This window comes from Pygocentrus nattereri, chromosome 14 (genome assembly GCF_015220715.1).
Source record: "Pygocentrus nattereri isolate fPygNat1 chromosome 14, fPygNat1.pri, whole genome shotgun sequence".
NCBI classification, from domain to species: Eukaryota; Metazoa; Chordata; class Actinopteri; order Characiformes; family Serrasalmidae; genus Pygocentrus; species Pygocentrus nattereri.
Window position 1 is genome coordinate 28019728 of NC_051224.1, and position 24460 is coordinate 28044187.

At 38.9% G+C, this 24460-nt stretch overlaps 3 protein-coding genes across 4 annotated transcripts; all 3 read left to right on the forward strand.

Moving 5' to 3' along the window:
* Positions 1–1820: 1820 nt before the first annotated feature.
* On the forward strand, positions 1821–12418 carry notum1a (notum, palmitoleoyl-protein carboxylesterase a). Its single transcript, XM_017717038.2, has 11 exons — positions 1821–2362; positions 4376–4428; positions 6523–6618; positions 6813–6873; positions 7013–7071; positions 7213–7315; positions 7498–7689; positions 10548–10645; positions 10853–11000; positions 11122–11169; positions 11302–12418. Exons 1-11 carry the CDS (start codon positions 2004–2006, stop codon positions 11606–11608), a joined length of 1524 nt encoding a protein of 507 aa, XP_017572527.1. The 5' UTR covers positions 1821–2003; the 3' UTR covers positions 11609–12418.
* Positions 12419–15027: 2609 nt separating this feature from the next.
* Positions 15028–16779, forward strand: LOC108438913 (myeloid-associated differentiation marker-like protein 2). Its single transcript, XM_017717037.2, has one exon. It carries the CDS (start codon positions 15247–15249, stop codon positions 16156–16158), a length of 912 nt encoding a protein of 303 aa, XP_017572526.1. The 5' UTR covers positions 15028–15246; the 3' UTR covers positions 16159–16779.
* A 2169-nt stretch (positions 16780–18948) lies between these two features.
* On the forward strand, positions 18949–24237 carry pycr1a (pyrroline-5-carboxylate reductase 1a). 2 transcript variants are annotated; one of them, XM_017716997.2, is made up of 8 exons: positions 18949–19074; positions 19303–19385; positions 19463–19533; positions 19676–19855; positions 20311–20532; positions 21726–21818; positions 21899–22062; positions 22253–24237. In XM_017716997.2, the coding sequence occupies exons 2-8, from the start codon at positions 19319–19321 to the stop codon at positions 22407–22409; spliced, it is 954 nt and encodes a 317-aa protein (XP_017572486.1). In that variant the 5' UTR covers positions 18949–19074; positions 19303–19318; the 3' UTR covers positions 22410–24237. The 2 variants fall into 2 exon arrangements, with proteins under 2 accessions (XP_017572486.1, XP_017572487.1); XM_017716998.2 differs by having other exon boundaries at positions 18975–19074; positions 19307–19385.
* Positions 24238–24460: the final 223 nt, after the last annotated feature.

Here is a 24460-nt window from a genome sequence, read left to right on the forward strand (position 1 = left end):
ACTCATCAGTCTATTACTCATCAGTCCATTGCACATGGATTATTTGATATCGAACATCCTCCAAGATTTATTATCCTTGAAAATGCATATGTTTTTTACTGGATATGAAATAAACAAAAGGCTGCTTTCTGACATTTATCAAGATATCATCTAAACTATTTTAACATCAAAATTTGAAAAGACTTTTTGTAACTTACACATAGGCTACAATGACTCGCAACTTAAAGTACCTTGCACAGAAAAACAGTGTTCATCAGTGTCCAGCTGGACTTAAATGAGCACTCCAGGTGTTGCTTCAGCACTCTAGGTGTCAATTCAAAAACGGAGACTTCGCTGTGTAGCCATTGTGGAACATCTGACAGACAAGGCTTGGAAGTAAGAGTGCTGAACTATCCCGTGTTTCTGTATGTGAATAGAGGCTGACTGCTCTATTCTTTTCATGATTAGCATTTAAACAAAAGCGGACTCGTGGTAAGTCACTCTCACTGAATCAAAGGACGGGCTCCTCTGTTACCAGGGTGCTACATAAATGACAGTTAGACTCCTCATTTCAACCAATAGGCTTGTGTAAAGCGAAGTGTTCCTTTATAATTGGCCGCCGGGGCTCTTTGATCTCGCCGCTTCTGTTACGGTGAGAGAATCCCCAAAGGCCGTCACGCCCTATGTAAGCTATTTAATGGGCCAAACGCTTCATTAAGCCATCACAAACCAACAATCCAGGCCTAATGATAATGATAAACGAATTATCACTGTGATTTGAAAACAGGGAGTGGATCCTGATAAGTGTTTGTGGGCATCGACATTTAAATTATCCTCAAAATGGGTTCATTAGGTCGACACATCAGACTAAAACGATACGAATGTTCTCAACATATTTACATGTACTATGTGTTAAAAAAAACTTCATCACCACTGGAAAATGTCCCGAGGAAGCTTTAAGAGAAGAGACTTCTTCCCATGCAAATGTTAAAGTTGATCTGCATTATACAGCAAAAATGGAATCTAATTTCATGTTGCGGGAAAATGCCCAGTTTTCTCTACACTATAAAGAGCTAACCGTTATTTGGATTGGCGTGCGATGAAAACTCTCTACACTGAAGGGATCAAATGATCGAAAATCGGTTTATTCAGGACATGTGTAGAAATGAAGGGTACCAGAGCAAGCAGGCTGACTAAAATGGACAGAAGTGTTACTGCCCGAGAGTCGTTCTTATCTGCAACATTTTTTCCTTTCCTGTTTCATATTTTCATGTTTTTTCACTTCAGAAACATCTGATGCTGCTATTATTTTCTTATAGTGGATAGTAGTAGTAGTAGTAGTAGTAGTAATATTCGCCCATCGCATTGTTCTCTTCAAATAATTATTTGAATAGTATATATAGTTATTTTCAGTGTTGCACTGCTGTGTGTTTAGGATTGTCTCATGCTTCCTTATTGTATTATTGTTATACTTTTTTTCCAGAGCAGAAAAAAGCGAGTCTGTCACAAGAAGTTTGAGCCTCACTCCACAAAATCATGCGGATTAGGAAACAGGCATTTCAAGGCCAATAAAAACTACCACATCAAATAAAACATCGTGGATCAAAGGAGCCAAAGCATGAGCGCTTCTTTTTTTCCTCTTTTTTTCAGTAAATGAAAAGGATGGAACGACGTGTCGTTTGGCCCCGCCCCTGAGGTCTGCCCTCCCTTTCGATTGGCCCTGGCGAAAGAGAAGGGGGGCAAATTTAAATAAAACCCGTCGCTTAAGACACACGCGCAGGTATTCAAGAGAGAGGGAAATAGGAAGATTGCAGCCTGCAGCACAGCCGTACGCAGGACTACTTTAATAACGTGTAGTGTTTTCTAGAGCCCAGCCGACGGCCCTGCGCTCATTGTGGTGGTGTTTTAGTTCGACAGAGAAAAGTCACCTGTCCCCCTGTGTACTGTGAGGAACGCCGGCAGCTCGCGCTCTCTCCACAGCCCGTTTTCCACAGCAGCTCAGACGTGTAACTTGACTGAGGGAGATGTACAGCAAGCGGCAGCAGGAGAGGCTAACAGTAATCTGTCTTGTCCACTCGGCGCTGGTGCTGGGGCTTCTTCAGTCCGGAGCTGTGGGTGCCCGTAGGCTCCGGGGAGGCCGCAGCGAGCGCAGAGCTTCCCTGCTGCCCTCAGCCCCTCATCGCCAGCGCGGCGACACCACCACAACCGAGAGTTTCGCGCTGGACTTCACGGCCGTCGAAGACAACATGGACAGTTTCATGACTCAGGTGAAAAACCTGGCGCAGTCCCTGTATCCGTGCTCCGCGCAGAAGCTCGACAACGACATGAAGTTGCATTTTCTGGAAAATATGTCAGTTACCTGCAACGACGGCACACCTGCTGGGTAAGTGTTGTTTGCTCTTCGCAAGTGCCCGCAGACAGACGATAATGACAGGCGATGTTGCCGAAAGGTCGCAGGTGACTCGCGTGGGCACACCGGCAGCAGGTGGGCGAATTTAGGGCAGTGTTCCCCAGCTCTCTGGAACGCAAGTCTTAGTTTTAACCAAAACAAACTACATCTGATTGTCTGGCTTCAGAAGTCCGTGATTTACTGATCCAGGAAAAGTGAGCACAAGAGTGACCACTGAGTTAGAGATTAAGCACGTGGTCCCGAGACACATGGACGAATAGAGATTCACAGCTTGGTTAGAATTTCCAGAAATTCTGTCCCATAAAGTAGTTTGCTGAGTTCCTTTGTTCAAGTACTTATGAAAAAACAACTACATTCAAACTGAATAGCCTTCAAATCGAACAGGTTTACGAAAAGGTTATGCTTAGCCGCTCAGTTACACCATGTTCTGTGTTGTACAGTATACCAAACGTTGCGAACGTCTTTACATTTCCAGGTTCCACTAACCCTAGTTGCATTTTCAGAATGATCATTTTGAGGTTTAGATGGATATTTTAATTATAATAAGTGCACATTCAGATGCACCTGAAATAATATACCACCTCACATCCTCCCTTCATTCATATTCTAAGATGGCATGATTTCCTTCAGGTAACTTCTGTTACACAGTGGCCTAATCATGTTACTGGTTTTCTTGTCTCTACCACGTTTCTGATCATATTAAGTGGCTCATTGCTACACACTGTTTCTAACTGGGTTTTCTAATATTGATCTTTTCTACATGATCTTTTATCAAGGTATTCACTTAACATTTTAAATGACTAAAAATTCTTAAATCTATAAGATAATATCACCCCCCATCTAAAAAGCATTCAGTATTCTTTGCCTTAGAAATATGTAGATCACTGAATAGAAATTTACTGTAAATTCTAACATGTTCATTAGGTACAAAATGTGTTTTTATTGCTAGTGGTAGCACTGAGCAGCAGTTATTAGCCATACTTGTTTCATTACCACAATGAACAAAGTAGTTTTTAAATGAGAGCAGTGACTTCTCTGTGGATCCGTTATAATTCCTGGAATGTAAACTTTAATGCTCCATAGAAATGTAGAGATGTAGTTCTGTGTACTGTATATATGTTCTGTTAGAGTATATAGAACTGATCTTTGTTGTTCATCTCTGTGGTACAGTGACTGTGGCAAAGGTAGGACAAGAAGACTGCCACCCATATTTTTTTTTTTATTTATTATTATTATTATTTTTTCTTTTTGTATCTGATGCTTGATCCAGCAGTTTCACAAAACTGCATTGTAGAACTATGTACATAATTGGTGAACTTTTCAAGAAGGTCTGAATGCTCTCAAATATGTACATGTTCATACTGTTACCTTTTAATGAATGTTTAGTACTGTACCATGAAACAAAGTGTGAAGACATGAGTTCTCTCTGTAGAAGTCCATTAATTATTCACATGAACAGTACATAATACATAATCTAATCTGGTCATCAAACTTTTAATCTGTACTAAATATCCTATCCTATCATTTCTTTACACACTCCCCAACGTTATACCCTTTATATACCCCCAGTGTAGGTTTGCTAAGGGTACACAATAAATAACACCACAGTTGAAAAACAATGCATTTCATTATAATGTGTACATGTGAAGCCATCAATGCTTGTCAGTTTCCTATTCAGCAATAATTAAGGCTTGTCTGAATACACTAGTTACGAGAATGGAGAACTATTCATAATTTATTTAAAGTGTCTTTTAAAAACTTCTACACAGCCTACAAATTGTCCATATAAACTTCATAAACTGCCACCCATGCAAATAATCTTAATCATTACAATAGAAAAATATTGCATCCTATATTATCATAAAGACTTTACACTCTGAAGTGGCATGGCCTGATATCTTGTGCAATATTGTGAGTATTCTGGCACCTCCTCAAACACTTGTTGATGTGGGTAATAAGTGTGGAGTCTGACCTCTTGTTTTTTAGGTACTATCTGAAAGAGTCACGGGGAAGCAGAAGATGGTTGATCTTTCTAGAAGGTAAATTTAAATGAAATATCTGCTCTGATTTGTACCTTTTGTACCTTGTCATGTCATTTATCTTTTACAAAAGTCATCACATACATTTTCAATGTTACAACATGGAGCAATACTCTATCTAGAGTACTGTGTGTAGTGTAGAAACTTGGACTATATCTACTTGTCTTAGCGTTATAGAGAACTAATTTCTTTTAGGTCATTCCTACAACATTACAAATGCTGTAATCTGAATAAATTGTAGGTATATGAGCACAGTAGCCCATTGCCTACACTTTCTTCCAGAGTACAGTAAATGCATAATCAAATATCTGTTTGAAATATAGGTCAGATCAGATCTGTCTGGTGCTGCTATTTTTTTTTTAAAGGAATTATATGCTGTTCCTGGTTATTGTTATGGGGACCCAATAAGTAGGTTTATACCAGTGTTTTGTATTCTGTCTATAAGTGAATGAAATTGTGCATGCTAATTTCAGTGGGATGGACAGAGGCACACATTAGCATACCTAATACAAACAGGTAAAGTGGTGGTGTTGTTTTTGTTGTGGTTGTTGTTGTTGGTGGTTGTTGTTGTTGTTGTTGTTGTCTGTCCAAATCAAGCCTTTTTCTTTTTCATTGTGGTGAGTGTTAGGCGATGTTGTGTCCTCATATTAATCTGCCTTTGTTGAATAAAGCCACATCTAGCTCATTTAATTACTTATTCAGTTTAATAAAATAAATTATATGTAGGTAAGTTTATATAGCTTCTTTTTCTACCAACATTTCTTTACAGAAGCATCAAACATATCAGTATAAACAAAAATCAACAAGGTAATACAATAACTGAACACACAGAGCGAGAGAGCGAGCCTGTGCACTGAAAGAAGAGTGAAGAGTATCATAGTGGCTTCAAGTAGAGATCTACCATCATGAATTTTTAGAGCCAATTCTTTTTTTTTTTTTTTTTTTTTTTCTTTACAGCTAAATTGTCTGATACTTTTATTCTTTTGGCAGATTTTTAATGAATGCATGAAACCAATTAGTGCATTACCAGTATGTTATTAGCAAAACCTGCAATCTGAACATTTATTTGCCCTTTAATGGCAAGGTTGCCCTTGCATAAGTTTTAAAATTTTAAATCAGTTGGCTGTTTAAATAAATGACTTCAGAAATCTTTGGCCAACCATCCAGAGCAATGGACAGAGTAGAAAAGAGGTGAAGAAGGTGCAGGCAGGATGGAGTGGGTGGAGACGGGTGTCAGGGCTGATGTGTGACAGAAGGATAGCAGCAAGAGTGAAAGGGGAGGTTTACAGACAGTAGTGCGTCCTGCTATGATGTATGGTTTGGAGACTGTGGCTCTGTCTAAAAGACAGGAGGCTGAGCTGGAGGTGGTGGAGATGAAGATGCTGAGATTTTCGTTGGGAGTGACAAGGATGGACAAGACTAGAAATGTGCAGATCAGAGGGACAGTGAAGGTGGAGCAGTTTGGAGATAAAGCCAGAGAGGCCAGGTTGAGATGGTTTGGACATGTGTTGAGGAGGAATAGTGGATATATTGGGCAAAGAATGTTGGAGATGGAGCTGCCGGGCAGAAGGAGAAGAGGTAGACCTCAGAGAAGGTTTATGAATGTAGTGAAGGTGGACATGGAGATGGTTGGTGTGAAAGTAGAGGAGGCAATGGATAGGGCAAGATGGAGTCAGATGATCCGCTGTGGCGACCCCTAAAGGGAGCAGCCGAAAGAAGAAGAAGAAGAAGAAGAAGAAGAAGGCTATTTAAATAAATGTAATCAAATAAAATGCTAGAATAAATAAAAAGCAGCTGGCTGAGTATGCTATGAAATTTTGGTATAAGTGTACCAGCAGCATTGGAATGCAGCACAAAGTAATTTACCTTAATGTTGTTATTTATGTCATATAATTACACCAAAAATAAAAACAAAAAATTGCCCAAACATCGATTTTGATATTTGAGCCCAAGTCTGACCATTCCAGTTGTGCATCCTTCGTATCACTGCTACTCTTTGTATTAAAGTTAAATCTGTTGTGTTATGGATTTTATACAACCTCTGTCATGCAATAGCAAAGCCACTCAACACAAGGGATATCTTACTCTTTGTAGGTGGGTGGTACTGCTTCAACAAGGAGAACTGTGACAGCAGATATGAGACAATGAGAAGGCTCATGAGCTCCTCAAAATGGCCACAGACCAAGACAGGTTAGATATACAACCTGAATGTTCTGCTTTATAGATCAGCATAAATACTCAAAGTACTTTTAAACCCATCATGCTTATGTGGTTCCACCAAAGAATAGCAAGAATTACATGCTTTCACAATGATGCAGTAGGAAGGCTATTCACAACAGATGTGAGGCACAGATGGCATTTTCACTTCATCTTTTCTTCTGTAGGCACAGGTATTTTGTCTCCACTACCGGAGGATAATCCTCACTGGTGGAATGCCAACATGGTGTGAGTACTTCAGATTTTCTTGTTCTCACACAAGTTATGTGGTCAATGATGCAGTTTAATAAATTGAATATGTTGGCTATTACTGATTTGAGGGAGTCTTGCTTTAGGGGGGAAAAATATTTTGCATATTTTTCTTCAGGTTTATTCCATATTGCTCCAGTGATGTGTGGAGTGGAGCCACCCCCAAAACAGATCAAAGTAAGGAACTTCTGCACTGCATTCCTCTGGGAGATGGCTTGTCAGATTTTAGTTCTGTTAAAATAAGAGTTGAATGGCATTGACATGTTCTGGTTGCATCCTGCTTTTTTTTAATTTATTATTCATATTTGTGGTAAGCAGATGACTATGCCTTCATGGGTTCGCTCATTATAAAGGAAGTGGTGAAAAATCTGCTAAGTAAAGGTCTGGACAACGGCAAGATTCTACTCCTAGCTGGAAGCAGGTTAGTCTGTAATGTGAATGTTCCTAATAGGGCTGCACGTTATTGACAAAATACTAGTATTGTGTTTATCTTACTACAAATTGCAAAACACCTTGCAGTATGGTAAAACAAATGTGTATATTAATAATGTGACCACATTGTCCTGTGTTATTTTGATTAAAGTTTATTTTTATTTTCTGAAGTGCGGGCGGTACTGGAGTGCTGCTGAATGTGGATGCTGTGTCAGAGCTGCTGGAAGAGCTGGGTCACCCCAACATACAGGTGAGGGGTTTATCTGACTCTGGCTGGTTTCTGGACAACAAGCAGTACCTCTGCACAGACTGTGTGGACACAATCAGCTGTGCCCCTACAGAGGCCATCAAGAGGGGAATCAAGTAAGTAAATGTTTCTCAACGTTGATCTATTACATAAATTTATATGCCTGAATTGTCTCCATTGAAGAGTGCTGATCTCAGCACTAATTGTAGGATGCATAATTTCTCAGATTAGTACAACCCCAATTCCAATGAAGTTGGGACGTTGTGTAAAACATAAGTAAAAAACCCTTTTCAACCTATATTCAATTGAATACACTACAAAGACAAGATATTTAATGTTCAAACTAATAAACTTTTTGCAAATATTCACTTATTTTGAATTTGATGCCTGCAACACATTCCAAAGAATTTGGGACAGGGGCATTTTTACCACTGTGTTACATCACCTTTCCTTTTAACAACACTCAACAAGCATTTGGCAACTGAGGACGCTTTATTGAAGCTTTGTAGCTTCTTCTTTCCCATTCTTGCTTGATGTACAACTTCAGTTGCTCAACAGTCCGGGGTCTCCATTGTCATATTTTGAGCTTCATAATGCGCCACACATTTTCAATGGGAGACGGGTCTGGACTGCAGGCAGGCCAGTCTAGTACCTGCACTCTTTTACTACGAAGCCACGCTGTTGTAACACGTGCAGAATGTGGCTTGGCATTGTCTTGCTGAAATAAGCAGGGACATCCCTGAAAATGCGTTGCTTGGATGGCAGCATATGTTGCTCTAAAACCTGTATGTACTTTTCAGCATTAATGGTGCTTTCACAGATGTGCAAGTTGCCCATGCCATGGGCACTAACACACCCCCATACCATCAGAGATGCTAACTTTTGAACTTTGTGCTGATAACAATCCGGACAGTCCTTTTCCTCTTTGGCCTGGAGGACACAACGTCCATGATTTCCAAAAACAATTTGAAATGTGGACTCATCAGACCACAGGACACTTTTCCACTTTGCGTCAGTCCATCTCAGATGAGCTTGGGCCCAGAGAAGCTGGCGGCATTTCTGGGTGTTGTTGATATATGGCTTTTGCTTTGCTTGGCAGAGTTTTAACTTGCACTTGTAGATGGAGCGATGAACTGTGTTCACTGACAGTGGTTTTCTGAAGTGTTCCTGAACCCATGTGGTAATATGTGTTACAGAATGATGTGGGTTTTTAGTGCAGAGGGATCGAAGGTCACGGGCATTCCATGTTGGTTTTCTGCCTTGCCGCTTACTTGCAGAGATTGCTCCAGATTCTCAGAATCTTTTGATGATATTATGGACTGTAGATGATGAAATCCCTAAATTCCTTGCAATTACATGTTGAGAAACGTTGTTTTTAAATTGTTGGACTATTTGCTCACGCAGTTGTTCACAAAGTGGTGAACCTTGCCCCATCCTTGCTTGTGAATGACTGAGCCTTTCAGGGGTGCTCCCTTTTAACCAAGTTAACCTGTTCACCTGTGGAAAGTTCCAAACAGGTGTTTTTTGTGCATTCCTCAACTTTCCCAGTCTTTTGTTGCCCCTGTCCCAACTTCTTTGGAACGTGTTGCAGGCACCAAATTCAAAATGAGTGAATATTTGCAAAAAACAATAGTTTATCCATTTGAACATTAAATATGTTGTCTTTGTAGTGTATTCAATTGAACATGAGTTGAAAAGGATTTGCAAATCAACGTATTCTGTTTTTATTTATGTTTTGCACAACGTCCCAACTTCACTGGAATTGGGGTTGTACTTGTAAGTTGTATAGTTGTAAGCTATGTCATTATCAGAATTTTCACGAACACTTTTTTTCTTTGTTTGTTTGTTTTTGTTTTTCCTGACATTAGGTTATCACGATGCTTTCTGAGGTGAAAGCGTCGTGACAACCTAATGTCAGGGGGGAAGAAATGTCATCTGACATGGATTTTTATGTCAACTTGGCATCAAAGTTGGCTAGGGCAACTGATATGAAAATGAGTATACATAGACTTATATTTCAGATATATCATCATAGATATTAATGCTAAAAATTTTGCTCGCATGGATAAAATGCTAAAACTTGAAAAAAGTGTGTGGGAAAACAGAAAGAAGGCATGTGTCTAAATTAACCACAGAGACATCTGTCTAAAATATGCACATGAGCATTTAGACAAATTGCAACTAATGCAGAACAACGTATTCCGGTCATATGAAACAAAAACAGAACTCTTGTACATTAATTCTGCTCATCATGTTTGATGAAAGAGTTGCACATATGATCTCAAGAACATCATACCCACAGTTGGAAGCATCATGATATGGGACTGCTTTGCTGCAAACAATGCTAGGGCATTACAAGTCGTTGAAGGAAACCTAAATATATCAGGACCTATTAGAGAATGTCATTTCCTTAGTGAATAACTGAATATGTGGAGAAGATGTTTGTCTTGACAAGACAACATTACAAAATTTACAGCAAAAATAAATCAAGACTGGTTAAAAAAAAAAGGTGAAGGTGCTTGCATAGTTGACGGGCTTGAATTGCATGGAAAATAAAGGGAGAATTTTGAAATTCCGAGTCCATCAGAGGCCCTTCATAACCTTGTGCAATTGAAGGCAATTTGCTGAAAGGAATGGGCCAGATCTGAACCACAGTACTGGAAAAAGCTACTGTAGATGTCTCAAAGCTGCCAACAACTTTGCAAGTACTGATGTTTTAAATTTTTTTGTGTCAGTTTTTTTCCATTTGTTTATGCTTCTGAACATGTATGTTTAAGTACCAAGTCCCCGTTTGTGGGATTACAAAAATATCACTTAACAAGTCAATATATTTAGTGGAAATTTGAAGCAGATAAATGCATAGGAAATAAGTGTCTGGATACTCGTTTCCTCTCACTGTATGTCCGGTCTATAAAGGTTATCATGTGTTTACATTATAAATGTTTTTTTTTTGTTTTTGTTTTCCCACTCCCAGGTATTGGGGAGGTGTTGTGCCTGAGCGTTGTAGACTGGCACATGAAGGGAGTGAATGGAACTGTTTCTTTGGTTATCGAGTTTACCCAACAATTAGACGTGAGTCACAAAGCACATGGTTCCAAAGAACAAATGAATTCAACTCATGAAATAATATAATTCTAAATGTATACCTTGGATCTTTATGTGGCATGCATTTGCATCCAGCACACATCTGTCACACATGCTGTGCTGATTTATTATCAAGGTGTGTGTTTGCTTGTTTGATTTATTATTATTTCTCACCCCCACCCCCACTATCCCTAGGACCTGTGTTTGTGGTGCAGTGGCTTTTTGATGAGGCACAGCTGACTGTGGACAACATCCATCTTATGGGTCAGCCTGTCCAGGAGGGACAGTGGCGTTATATACAGAACCTGGGCATAGAGCTCAGAAACACTCTCAAAGATGTCCCGTAAGTACAACGCTTCTTTCAGAACTTTCAGAACAGGCAATCGGAGAACACCTTTCTGATTAAGAGTTACTTTGTGGAACACACAACATTTTCTTGTTCTGCCTTTGATTTTTTTTTTTAGAGCCATGTTTGCTCCAGCATGCCTCTCACATGAGGTCATCACAAGAAAGTAAGACTTTTTCTTACATTGTTTTCCTATTATAAGCCATATACCCTTACTCCTTTCTAAGACGGTTCCTTTCTCTTACTGTCTGGAAGTGGACATTCTTTGAACAACAGTGCCCTCTTATGTCTGTTGTAGCTACTGGATTGACATACAGGTGAAAGGGACATCTCTTCCAAGAGCTCTCCACTGCTGGGAACGCAGTCTCCATGACAACAGCAAAAACAGCAAAGCCCCACCCAAAGGATGTCCCATGCACTTGATTGACAACTGCCCGTGGCCCCACTGCAACCCAACCTGCCCTACCATCCGAGATCAGGTCACCGGGCAGGAGATGAATGTCATCCAGTTTCTCATGCATATGGGCTTTGATGTGCAGAAGATGGCTCAGCAGCAGGGCATGGACCCCAGCAAGCTTCTGGGCATGCTCAGCAGTGGCAGCTAAACATCATGGCAATGGAAGGACTGCCTCCCTGCTTTGGTGGTACTTCCTGTCTGGCTGTTATGATACCTCTGAACAGTGACCTCGGACCACCTTAACCTGACCTGTTCCCTAACCTCACCATGAACACCTCCCCATCCCTCAGTATAACATTCCAGTCCTCATTGGAGATGTTAGAGATCCCTCAAATGTTTATTTAGGATGATAGTGCTGTTGTCAAATCCACTTCAATGAAAAACAAGGGCTGCTCACTGTCTCATGCAGTGCATAGTTGCAGAGGGAGCTTTTAAAAACAACCAGGGCATATCATGCGTGTTTCTTGCCTCTTAAAAGAATACTTAACCCAAAACATGCTGTTGGTGCTAATGATCAAAAGTGACAGGCAGGCAGTATTAGCATGTCAATCAAGCTAAACACTTCAGTATAGTTCTCAGGGCGCATTTACTAAGCACATCCAAAAACAAAGTTAAAAAACTGCAAAGTAGTAGTAGTAGTTTTTAACTAATTTACATTAGTGTATATGATACCAGCTTTCTTTGTTCATCAACTTTTTAGGCATTAACTATGTAGATAATAGCTAGTGAAGACTTGCGTTGTGTTGTAAACAACCCTACTTTCACCTGACGTCCCATAGGGCCAGTTGACTTTGGCATGTTTTTGCAGTCGAAAGTTAGTTCTGCACAAATTAAGCCTGTCTAGCCTGCCATTAGTTACTGTTCATTCACTTTTAGCCACATAAATGTTTTTGGGTGAAGCATTCTTGAAATTAGTCTTTGGTTGTAAACGTATGACGAATGTAATGCAGTTTTACAGATGGTGACCGTTGCTGATTTTTTTTTTTTTTTTTTTTTTTTTAAAAACCTTTTTAAACCCATATATTACACATTTTATTAGGTTCATATGTCAGTTGAAAGAAAAGAGTACAGCATGGTGGGTCATGACTGAGATGTAGTTTAGATTTGTAGCATTTATGAAGTACAATTAAAAATGCTGAGTTTATAAAATTGCTATAAGGAGTCATATAAAAGCAGGCAGACACTGATGTGACTCCTAGCAATGCTGATGTTGGATAAGCTTCCTTGTGTATACATAATTGTATTGATTAAAAGTATTCCAGGTCAGCACACTGCAAGTAGATGCAAGTAGATGATGGTTAGTGTACTCTCACAGCAGCTACAGTTTGTACAAGTCTTTAGTAAAGTTGAGTTTAGATTATGAACTGAAGTTCCTTTATATGGTCATGACAGCTTTTCAGTTGTACACAAAATTGAACCAAACTAGGATGCTAGTGTTTAAAACCTGCTAGAAAGTGTATACAGTGAATCTGACCCAAGTCTCTTTTATACTACTTGCTGCTTCCTCACCATTATGACCAGAAGGAGCTGTACAATAAACATCTTTTCAGTTTTTACAGGTTTTTACTCAGGTTAACTTCTATTCACTTTTTGATACACCTGAAAAGAGACCTTTTTTATATGTGGAGGAGAAAATTTTACTTCTGACCACAGTACTCTTGTACTGCCATGATGGTATGTAAAGTTAAAGGAAATGTTTACCATTTTTCTTAAATTTAACCTAGACATTTCAGCTTGCCTAAAAACTATATTTATTACAATCAGAGCCAGAGTTAAGTAGAAGTAATAGTACCTAGATTAGTTTTATATTCACAATATTATTTGGAGTATCCAGAGTGAAACCTGTTTATTTCGGTAAAATGGCCAACTATTTCTTTTAATTTAACATTTAATGCAAATTATTTAAATTCTATAAGCATAATTTTTCTTCAACCTTTTGTCACTTGAGAAATCATTAAATGCGACCCTCTGGATTGTTACAATATTTACTAGAAAGTTTTGCTTTTTAATCTAAAGTTTATTTCTTGAAACATTCTGCAAAAAAATCAATACAAAAGCATTGACAAAGGTATTACTTTTTTTTTTTTGTTCTAACTTTTTTTTTAAACAAAAACTCGAAGCTACATGGTAATTTACATATTTATTTTGCTATGTAAATCATATTTATAAGTGATATTTTCACAGAGAAGTGATTCTTTGTAAATTGTACATAGTTTTCCCATTGTGTTGTCTGCATGTGTTTGTATCAAAAGGGACACATTACAGTTATTCCAAAGAATTGTTTGTCGTTGTCTCTTCATTCCCAAGACAGCTTTTTTTCTGAAAGTCCCAATGTAGTGCTCCCTACATGAAAAGGTATAACCATTTAAAAATAAATTTGATCCCTCACTCAACTCTTCATACTGATGTTTTTGTAGTAAATGTCTGAAACATTGTCCCTCTACATCCACAAATATGTTGTGTAAATTTTTAAGTGTATAAAACGTAGGTTGACCAACACTGGGTTAAAAATAGCCTTCGTCACCAAGCAGTTGTGTTGCTTGGGTTTAGCACTCCACCCAATGAGCACAAGCTTTATTCTCTGAAGCTGGCACATGGACATTGTATGCACTCCATAAGACATATCCAAAACCAACAAGCCTACAATAGAATATGTTCACTCTATAGAGATATTGTGATTTTTCCCCAACATATAACTATGATCATTTAAAAAAAAAAATCGCTTTTCTGAAGTTGAATGTACTTGAAAACACACTTGTGGTCCTCCACCCAACACGTTCCCATAGATAATTACCCCAGAATTTTCAGGTTTTTTTCCCTTTGCTCTACTGAAGCATAAATGAGGATCTTTTCATCAAGCTCTGTCATTACCTCACACAAAAACATTTCCCTAGGAGTCTCACGCACAACTTCCCCACTCTATGAAACACGACTCCCCACACGGTTGCCTGACACAGACATGTGGACTCCCACCCCATTCCGCTGTGGAATATAGGCACCTATTTATAGAGATGGTGTGGCTTATGGCCCTGAGCTCAGCAGAACGGTCATTTAAACAACTTTCCCCAGTGCTCTACTGCTCTTTCAGAGACTAGAAGAAAACCCAGTATAAGAAACAGTTCTAGATAGACTAGAAATAAGGAGGATGATGTCCTTAAACGGCTGGACTTCCTGATTTGAACCCACTTTTTTTTTTTTTTCTTTTTTTTTTTGTGTTCAGACCACCAACGGAACAAAATTTTGTGATCTACCTAGTTTGGAAAAGGCATTTACCAACTTTTCTGGGACCTATTTCTTGAAAGAAACTGCTGTTACTGGAGGTGACATATGTCTCTCTCTAGATGGAACTTTCCATTTCACTCCAAAGGTAATGTTTGACTGGCAAATACTGAGCACATTTATTAAAAACAGTACAAATAATGGACTTAATAATATCCTTGATTAAACATGATTGAACAATTTTTGATATACAGCTCAATCAAAGCTAAGACATTGCTGTACCATAAAATCCTCTTATCTATCTTTATCTAAGATCTTTTTGTAAAATTGCTTTAAGAGGCAGGCACGAGACGGACTGGAGTTTTCTCCGTAATCTGATCTCCCACATATGGCCGTAATTACAATGCATGGCGGCAAAGCACTGAAGGAGATTTGTAATTAAGGGCATCTATAAAAAGATCCAGGCAGAGGGCGAGGTTTGTGGAGCCGGGTGTGGAGGTGCAGTGATACCCAGTCTACATTCAAGGGTGCTTGGGCCCATCCGGAGTGCAGCATACAGGCGTGCTAATGGATCCCTACGGAGGCCACTATCTGAACCGGGATGCAGTCCTGTCTGGCCTGGGGGCTGCCCGCATGTGCCAGCTGGTGTTAGGTTGCACCACCATGTCTCTGGTGGCCCACAGTGCAGGCTTCAGTGCCACCTATGGCACTTTTTGCATGTTCGTGTGGTGCTTCTGCTTCGCTGTGACATTGGTCATCTTCACGCTGGATGTGGCAAGGCTTCATGGCTGCATGCCCATCTCTTGGGACAACTTCACCGTGGCCTATGCCATGCTGGCCACACTCATGTATGTCACAGCTTCTGTGGTGTACCCAGTCTACTTTCTCAATAATGAGTGTCCATCAGAAGGCTGTGAGGTACGCAACTACCGCATTGCTGTCACAGTCTGCTCCAGCATCTGCTGTTTCACCTATGGGGCTGAAGTCTTCTTGACCAGGGCCAAGCCAGGACATGTTGTAGGGTACATGGCCACCATGTCTGGCCTGCTGAAGGTGGTCCAGGCCTTCATTGCCTGCATCATCTTCGGTGCCCTTGCAAATGACAGCGAGTACAACCGCCACATCCCCACCCAGTATTGTGTGGTTGTCTACAGCCTGTGCTTTGCCGTCACTGTGGTGGTAGTGATCTTAACCGTCTCTGGAAGGACATCAGCGCTGAGGTTTCCCTTTGATCGATTTGTCATCATCTACACCTTTCTTGCAGTGCTGCTGTACATGAGCGCCGCTGTGGTGTGGCCTGTTTTCAGTTTCGACAAGAAGTACGGCACCCCTGGTCGCCCAGATGAATGCCCTCGTGGGAAGTGCCCTTGGGATAGTAAGTTGGTGGTGGCTGTGTTCACTTCTGCTAACTTGGTGCTGTACTTTACTGATCTGGTGTACTCTCAGAGAATTCGCTTTGTCTCCCAGTCAGCAGCCTAAAATAATTTTTCTTCCAACTGCCAGAACATGAACACATACCTCAAAGGACATTATTAAGAAGCAATTATTGATACAAATAAGACCACTGTCATTTAACCAGTCTCTGATATGTAGGTGTTGTTTTGGGTCACTGGAAGCTGAGGTGGCTAATATGTCAATATGTTATTCTTATCATAATAAATTACATAATAGTATGTTAACTTGGGCACATCACAGACATTATGTATTCATAGATAATTGATTTGTGTATTCCTAGCACAATGGAATAAAAAAATCTGAGATTTCTCATTTTTTTCCTATTGTAGAAATCCTGGAACCAATAATGTGTCACATTTGTACTGTTGTGCATTGTACCATTTCCAACTTATTAGCAAACCACAGAAAAAAAAAATCTCATATTTCCCACCCCATATTTAAAAGGTTTTTATGCACATAGATAATGAATAAAAATTGTTCTTAATGACCTCAGCCATTTTTAACAAGGAAACACAGATGTCCTGTAAAGTGCAGTCTACCAGCAGTTATAACCATATCTGCTTCCATGCACTGGAAATTCTTCAATATCTTTATTCTCAAGAAATGCTTTCATTAATTATCTATAATAACACTTTTTAAAGTCACAATCAGGAATTTGTATAGTCATTTTTGTTTATATCAAGTGTTCAGTACATGAAGATAAAGCATTTCAAATACAACTGCTTTATATTATTGTGCCCACAATACTATAAAGCAGTCGTATTTGAAATGCTTTATCTTTATCAAGATTTTACATAATTCTTTATTAGCAGTGACTGTCAATTTGTCAATTTATGTGAGTAATGGTTGGTTATTGTTTGTCCTTTTTTTGCCTTTTGTCTAAAACCTTTGTCTAACCCAAAACCCTTCCTTTAGTGTTTCAATGTTTTTACTTTGTTGTCCATAAATTCTAGTTATGGTTTTAAAGGCAGGAAACGTTTAGTTTAGTCTATTTAGATCTGTCTATTTCACTACTATTCAGTAGTATTAATTGTACAAGTTAATAAATTTTTATTTATGCTTAATGTTGAAAATGGTCAAATAGTATGTGAGAAAAGTAGTTTACTTAAATTCATTGATAAATGGCTGTTTGCTTGTAATAAATGTTTGATTCATTCTCCTGACATGCCATATGTTTATTTATGATAAATTTAATGTACACTCTTAAAAAAGATTCTTCAAGAAGTTCTTAAGTAAAGAATATGGTTCTATATAGAACCATGAATACTCAAAGTACCCTTTACATGATTAAAGGATTCTATGTATTGTGAAAGCATTCATTAGATTGCTGGTGGTATACACCACCAAAAAGGGTTCTGCTATTGTTACAAGTTTGATATTGTCACTACAGAAGAACCTTTTTGGTGCTATACAGAACCCCTTTTAAAAAGGTTCTATATAGAACCATATGCATCACGTTCCTAATCAATCTGGAGAACCCTTTCACAATGCAAAGGACTCTTCAATTATGCTGAGTTCTTTTAGTGTTCATGGGTCTATATAAAACCATTTTCTTTTCTACAAAACCCCTAAGGAATGATCTTTTTTTAGTGTAGCTTCTATTTCAATGTTTCAGATTTTTCTTTCGTGTAAGTATCCCTTTCTGATTGTGGTGAAATGTATACAACCACTGCAGTGATTGAACACGATTTCATATGGTACTAATCTCTCAAATCAGTGTGTTCAGGCTCAGTCACTCTGTCACTTAATGGAATAAAATGGAATTAAAAGGCAATAAAATGGAATACATTTGGCATATCCAAATATGCTGTTGAATTGTGTTTTAAATCTGCCCTGAACAAGGGTATGTGCCCTATAAAATCTGCCCCCAGATTCTTCCACAGTACAACTGATGAAGCAAAACAAGCTTACTAACTTTGGAATTGTTTTTCCCTGGCAAGGGAACCTCACTCTCTGCACATATAAGCTAAAAACAGGCTTGTTATTGTCAGACAACGTTGATGCTGCACCAACACCCCCTTATTTGAGTCCTGCCTTCACCAAAAGTTGGATTGGTTTAGAAATTTTACATGGTTTGTTCCAACCCTGACAGGTCTTTGCTTCCATCCACACTTCACCCAAAATTTCTTATAGTTTTCCCCAGATGTTCTAGCTACAAGATTATGTCTGGTCTTCTGAGACTGCAAGTAATCTAGATTTTCAGGTTGGAAAGCATGAGCATGCTCTGGTTGTTTTGGTTGTTGTGATCAGTACACATTAGTAGGTTATACTGCTTAACTGTGATTAGACTAGGGTTTGCTTCCCCACCTAGGCAAGCACACCATGCTCTATTGATGAGAGTCCTTAGGCAAGAAGTGCTACATTTGCCTACCACCTGTCAAATTAAAAAATGTCCTGTAAATTTAATGTGAATTTCTCAACAAGGCAGGAGTGAAGTAGCATGTTGTGAACATGTAATCCATTATTAAACATCTACCACATAGCCTATGTGTCTGTATTGTAGAATGTATGCAATCATTTCATCATATAGGTTACATCGAGTGTAGACATCAGGCGTCGTACAAACATGTTGTTACATCACACCACATTTTTTATGAGATTAACAAAACAGCTGTTTCATTTTAGCACCTTAATATATGTGTATAGTACTTCTCCAGTAGAAATAATTAGATAACATAAAAATGATCTTTCACCTCGGGCGCCTGAGCGAAGTGATTTTAAAAAAGTGACGTAACTGTCGTCCCGCCAATAGAGAAGAAAATCGAGCACGATGATTGGCTGTTTGCATGGCAATGCTTTCCTGTTATTGGTTCTTCAGTTTGTCAGTTTTGGCTTGTAATCTCGCAAACGCGCACCGTCTGACGATTAGCAGTTGTGACACGACAAACTAAGGAGCGGCTGAAGTGTCTGAAGGTTTTCTTCCTTTCTTTTTTAACGTAGGTAAGTATGCTTATTTATTCTGTACTTACTTAACTAGTTTGTACTGCAAAATTTCCAACGTGCCTCGACTGCGACCAGGAAATGAGCGTAAATAAACATTACAACTCCATGCACGAAATGCTTGTCGTAGCTTCGAGTGCTTTCTACAGACTATGCTACGGTCAGATGTAACGTTTTTGATCCGAGTTTTTAGCAGTATTTGTTCGGTTCTGTTCGGTTCGTATTCAGCTAGGCAGCTCTCAAAATGAGTGTTGGATTCATCGGAGCCGGCCAGTTGGTCCACGCGTTGGTGAAGGGATTCAGTGCTGCAGGTAAGTTACACTGCCTTAACGTTTTTTTCGTCGGTTTATGTAAGCAAAACCTGAGCTGCTCCTTCCTTCCTCCTCAGGAGTGATCGCTACACACAGGATAACAGCCAGCTCTCCTGAAACGGGCCTGTCGACAGCAACTAGGCTTCGGGTCAGACCCGTATTTTTCTGGTAGATTGTATACATCTCAATACAGGAAAGCCTCTGGTGGCAATATATTGTAGTTCTGTGTGTCTTGAAGTAGTTCGTTTTAATGCTTCTGAATGCTTATTAGTAGTTTGTCTTTACTTCAGAAAATGGGAGTGAACCTGACCACCAGCAACAAAGAGACTGTCAAAAGCAGTGATGTGTTGTTTCTGGCCGTCAAGCCACATATTATTCCATTTGTGTTGGATGAGATTGGACCAGATATTGAAGAACGTCATCTAATCGTCTCCTGTGCTGCAGGTGTCACCATCAGCTCCATAGAGAAGGTCTGTAAAATGATTGCGAAAGACTTTAAACATGGCAGCCTGTTCATGCCTCATTACAAGCAATGTTAACGAGATGAGAAGGCCAAGAAATTCATACACAAGAACTTTACATCAAAACCAATATTGGCAGACTCTGCTGTCAAAAGATGTATTGTTTCTATATAATGCACAATAAATAACCTTGTGCTATTCCATGTCATTAGGGATTTTAAAGATCTTTAAGGTAGGTCACAGTTTTTTTTATTTAAAAGCATTCAACTTAATACCTAAAAATGAAGCTATTTTCTTTTTGTTGCACAAATGCAACATTTCAAACCAACTCTTTATCTAAGAAAACACAGCAGTTGGCCTCATTTTGCTTGAATATCTTTGTCTTACAGAAACTGCCCCAGAATAATTAATGTTAATTTGATCTATAAATAATGGTCAATTTCTGAACATTTCTTATTTTGCAGAAACTGCTTCAGCACCAGTCTGCACCCAAGGTGATGCGCTGCATGACGAACACACCGGTAATGGTACGGGAGGGAGCAACAGTGTATGCCACTGGCATGCATGCTGACTTGGAAGATGGGAAACTGCTTGAGCAGCTGATGTCCAGTGTGGGCTATTGTACAGAGGTGGAGGAAGATCTGATTGACGCTGTCACAGGCCTTAGCGGCAGTGGGCCGGCCTACGTGAGTAAGATTGGGGAAGTTTTGGCTGCTTGGACAGCCAAGAATCCATCTCCGGCATTGAGAGACTTTGTCTGTACTATCTCAGATAAATTGTTTGGTAAAAATACGTTATTATATAGTTTTACCCTTATTCTAAATGTCCTGAAGCTACATGGCCAGTGTAGCTAACAAGTGATGAGTGATACCCCACTAATTAGCATCCTGCAAATTGCATACCTAAATCATTATCAGTGCTTTAAAATGATTTCAAGACATAACCAGAAACAAGCAGTATTTCGGAACGAACAAAAACAAAATCAAAAGTGTAGGTATCCTTACCTCTATTAGAACAGAAATGTTCATTGATTTTAGCTTCTATAGCGTCTAGCTGTTATAGCATCTCCAATCTTTTGAATGACACCACTACACAATTTGGAGGTAGAACTGAGCTTACTATAAATGTTTGTGTACAATTTACATTATGTTAAAGTATACTGTTTATTTGGTATACACTAAGTTACAATAACAAGTGCTTTAATAACAATGCTTTAATCAATAGGCTGTCTAATATATATATATATATATATATATATATATATATATATATATATATATATATATATATATATATATATATATATATATATATATATATATAATAGCAACATAATTTGATTGACTTTTTGATTGCAAAGTTTCAGAGTAACTTACTGATTGAAAACAGTAAAATTCCATAGCCTGTGTGTGTCCTTTTCAGTATAAACGCAACAACCAAGCCTATCAGCTTTGCAGAACTTACTACTTAATATTAGGCCTACACACGGAACTAGTTTAGGAAGATTGATGTTATATTTGGAAAGCAATGGAAATGTGTGGTTTCTGACACACTCTGAAACTGTCAGTACACTGTTGTCTATAGAAATGGTCAAGTTCTAACAAATACCAGACTTTAAGATGGCTACTACTGCTTTTTTTTTTTTGTCTGTGTGATGTCCACTTTTTCTGTGTTCCTTTAGCACTAGTCCTCAAGAGCGGCTTAACCTGTCCAGTTGCTTTTCGGAAACAGATCGAATGTGATAAATGCCACAGATTTGATCTATATTGAAGAGCACAGAAATGCTTTACAGATCTGTTACTGTTCTGTAACTCAAGAGTCCCTGTTTTATTATCTGTCATGGTCCTAATAAGAAGTTAATCCCTATATCTTTGGTCAGGCTTTCACTGCTGTTGATGCACTTGCTGATGGAGGAGTGAAGATGGGGCTGCCCAGGAGACTAGCTGTTCGGCTTGGAGCACAAGCCCTTCTGGTTAGAGCTCTGTCTAAGATTATATTTATTTCAAATGACTAATAATGCTGAGACTGTGACTGACAATTAAATGTTTCCAGGGAGCAGCAAGAATGCTGCTGGACTCTGAGGAGCACCCTGGTCAGCTGAAGGATAATGTTGCATCACCAGGGGGGGCCACTATCCATGCTCTGCATGTGATGGAGAGCGGCGGTTTCCGCAGTCTGCTTATAAATGCAGTGGAGGCATCATGCATCAGAACCAGGTTATCAGAAAAATGACCTTTAAGCAGTATAGACAGCATGCAGCTGTTATTGCTTTATAGGTCATTATTTATTCCTTTTTTTCATGCTCATGGGGACCCATTGCCCTGCACAGCTAATTATTAAGCCTTATTATTATTATTATTATTATTATTAAGTAGGCATGAAACCTATCTTATCTTCTGCTGATAGGGAGCTTCAGCACTTGGCAGACCAGGAGAAGATTTCTGCAGCTGCAATCAAGAAGACCACTTTGAAAAAGGTGTTGCAGCAGCCAGGTGTGAGTGGGACAGGAGTTACGGTGCGGACTGGCATCAGCCTCAACAGCCCCAGTTCCAAACACAAATGAAACTGTGGCTGTGGGTGAAAGGTTGCACTCCCGTGCTGTTCATTTACTTTGTCAGTGTTTCCCAAATTTGAAAAATGCCAGTATGATCCGTTTTCATGTGCATGCACATACACAGGGATATAGACGCAACAGATTAGGCCTGCGATTTCAGTAGTTTGTGTGTGTGTAAACAACCAAAATCACAAGTGTAATCTGTAGCATCCATACGCCTGTGTGACATGTGAAGAGAAGGAATTAGGCATAATGCCATCAAAGAGTACATCAGAAGAGAAAAGACGTTGATGTTGATTTACAAGGTAGATAATATTGCAGGAGGTTTCAAATTTAGGCCTACATGGTGTGAGACTGACCAAACCTTTTGACGTGAGATGAATTTCTTTCTTTGCATGCTAGCCTGAAACGGGATTGAGGTTAGGTGACTTTAGCCTCCAGAAAAATTCCGTAACTCGCACAGAGATGATGCAGATAAGGTTATAGCCTATCTCACCATCTTTCATAAATAACATTGGCAGGAATTTACAGGAACGTGCCATTAAATTTTTGTTGTTTTGCCAGTAGACGTCTGAGAGTCTATTTTACATCTCTTTTAGCTCTTGTCAATGAGTAAAAGCCAAGTCTATGTTTACTCTTATTCTGTCTCTCTCTCTCTCTCTCTCTCTCTCTCTCTCTCTCTCTCTCTCTCTCTCTCTCTCTCTCTCTCTCTCTCTCTCTCTCTCTCTCTCTCTCTCTCTCTCTCTCTCTCTCTCTCTCTCTCTCTCTCTCTCTCTCTCTCTCTCTCTCTCTCTCTCTCTCTCTCTCTGGTTTCTGTTACAAAAATATGTAGCGTCCATTTTTATGTATTTTCTGAACTGTCCTCTCTGCTTCTCTGGCATAAGAGCTGAATACTGTATTTTCATACTTTGAGTATATTTAACTTCTTTTGTCTATCAGTGCAACTGATATTGGAGCTGTGCATTGCAGCAGAATGTATGAAGTACTACTGTATAGAACAAAAAACTAGTGGTAATTTTAAATAAATACTGCTGCAGCTGTGATCTAGGGAGTGTGAATTTAATGTATTAATACACATAGCAGGTTTATTAGATACATTTACCAGTTTATTAGGGATGCAATACAATTAAAAAAGTTACTAATTATAGCCCATCTAGATTGACCCTTGGACAGTAGCATTGCTGGACATAACAGTTAATAAACAATTACTGACTCGTCCTTCTAAGCTGACACCAGTATGCTTACATAGACTTAATTTTACAATTATTGGATTAAGTTCATTTTAACACACTGTGCATACTTACAGGCCACTTTATTAAACGCAGCTTCCTCATTGGTTCACCATGTCTGTATCTTATTTTGCTCATGCACATTTATTTTAGTCATCTTCTTGCCATTCATCAGTGGTCGGTTTCTGAACACAAGACCACTAACTGGGTATTTTTTGTTGACTAACTATGCTTAACCCAGCAGTGACACTGTTGAAAAACTCCAGCAACACTGCTGTACTTGGTACACTCTTAGCAGTGCCACACATACTGCCATGCTGATGTTAGGATTGGTCAACCTAACGTATATCTGGACAGCAGTGGTCCTACGTTGGTCTCTTTTTGACCAGTTGTGCAGCAACAGATGGGATACGGTCAGTAATTGTAAACTTACAAAGCCCATCTGTATGTCAGGTGTACCAGATAAAATGGCCAATGTACAAGGTGACTGTAACTCAGTCTATTTTAATGGAAATGGTTAAACTTCGTTCTTGACAATTCAATTGTGTCCAGCCTTTAATCCTTTGGAAATGCTAAATGGTGAAAGAATAAAAGATTTGTATTTGAAATATGTCTTTGCATTGTTGCTAATTATATACTTTAACTATACAGAACATGCTGACAGGTTGTGGAACTAGCTAAGTAGTAATTATATTAGTGTCAAACAATTAATTTTAATAAAAATATTTTGTGGTGATATAATTATATAGCACCATGATAAATTATTAAATAAATAAATGGTTAAAATAAGTGAATTTAGAAATAATAGGATGATGTTTGCATTCAAATGAT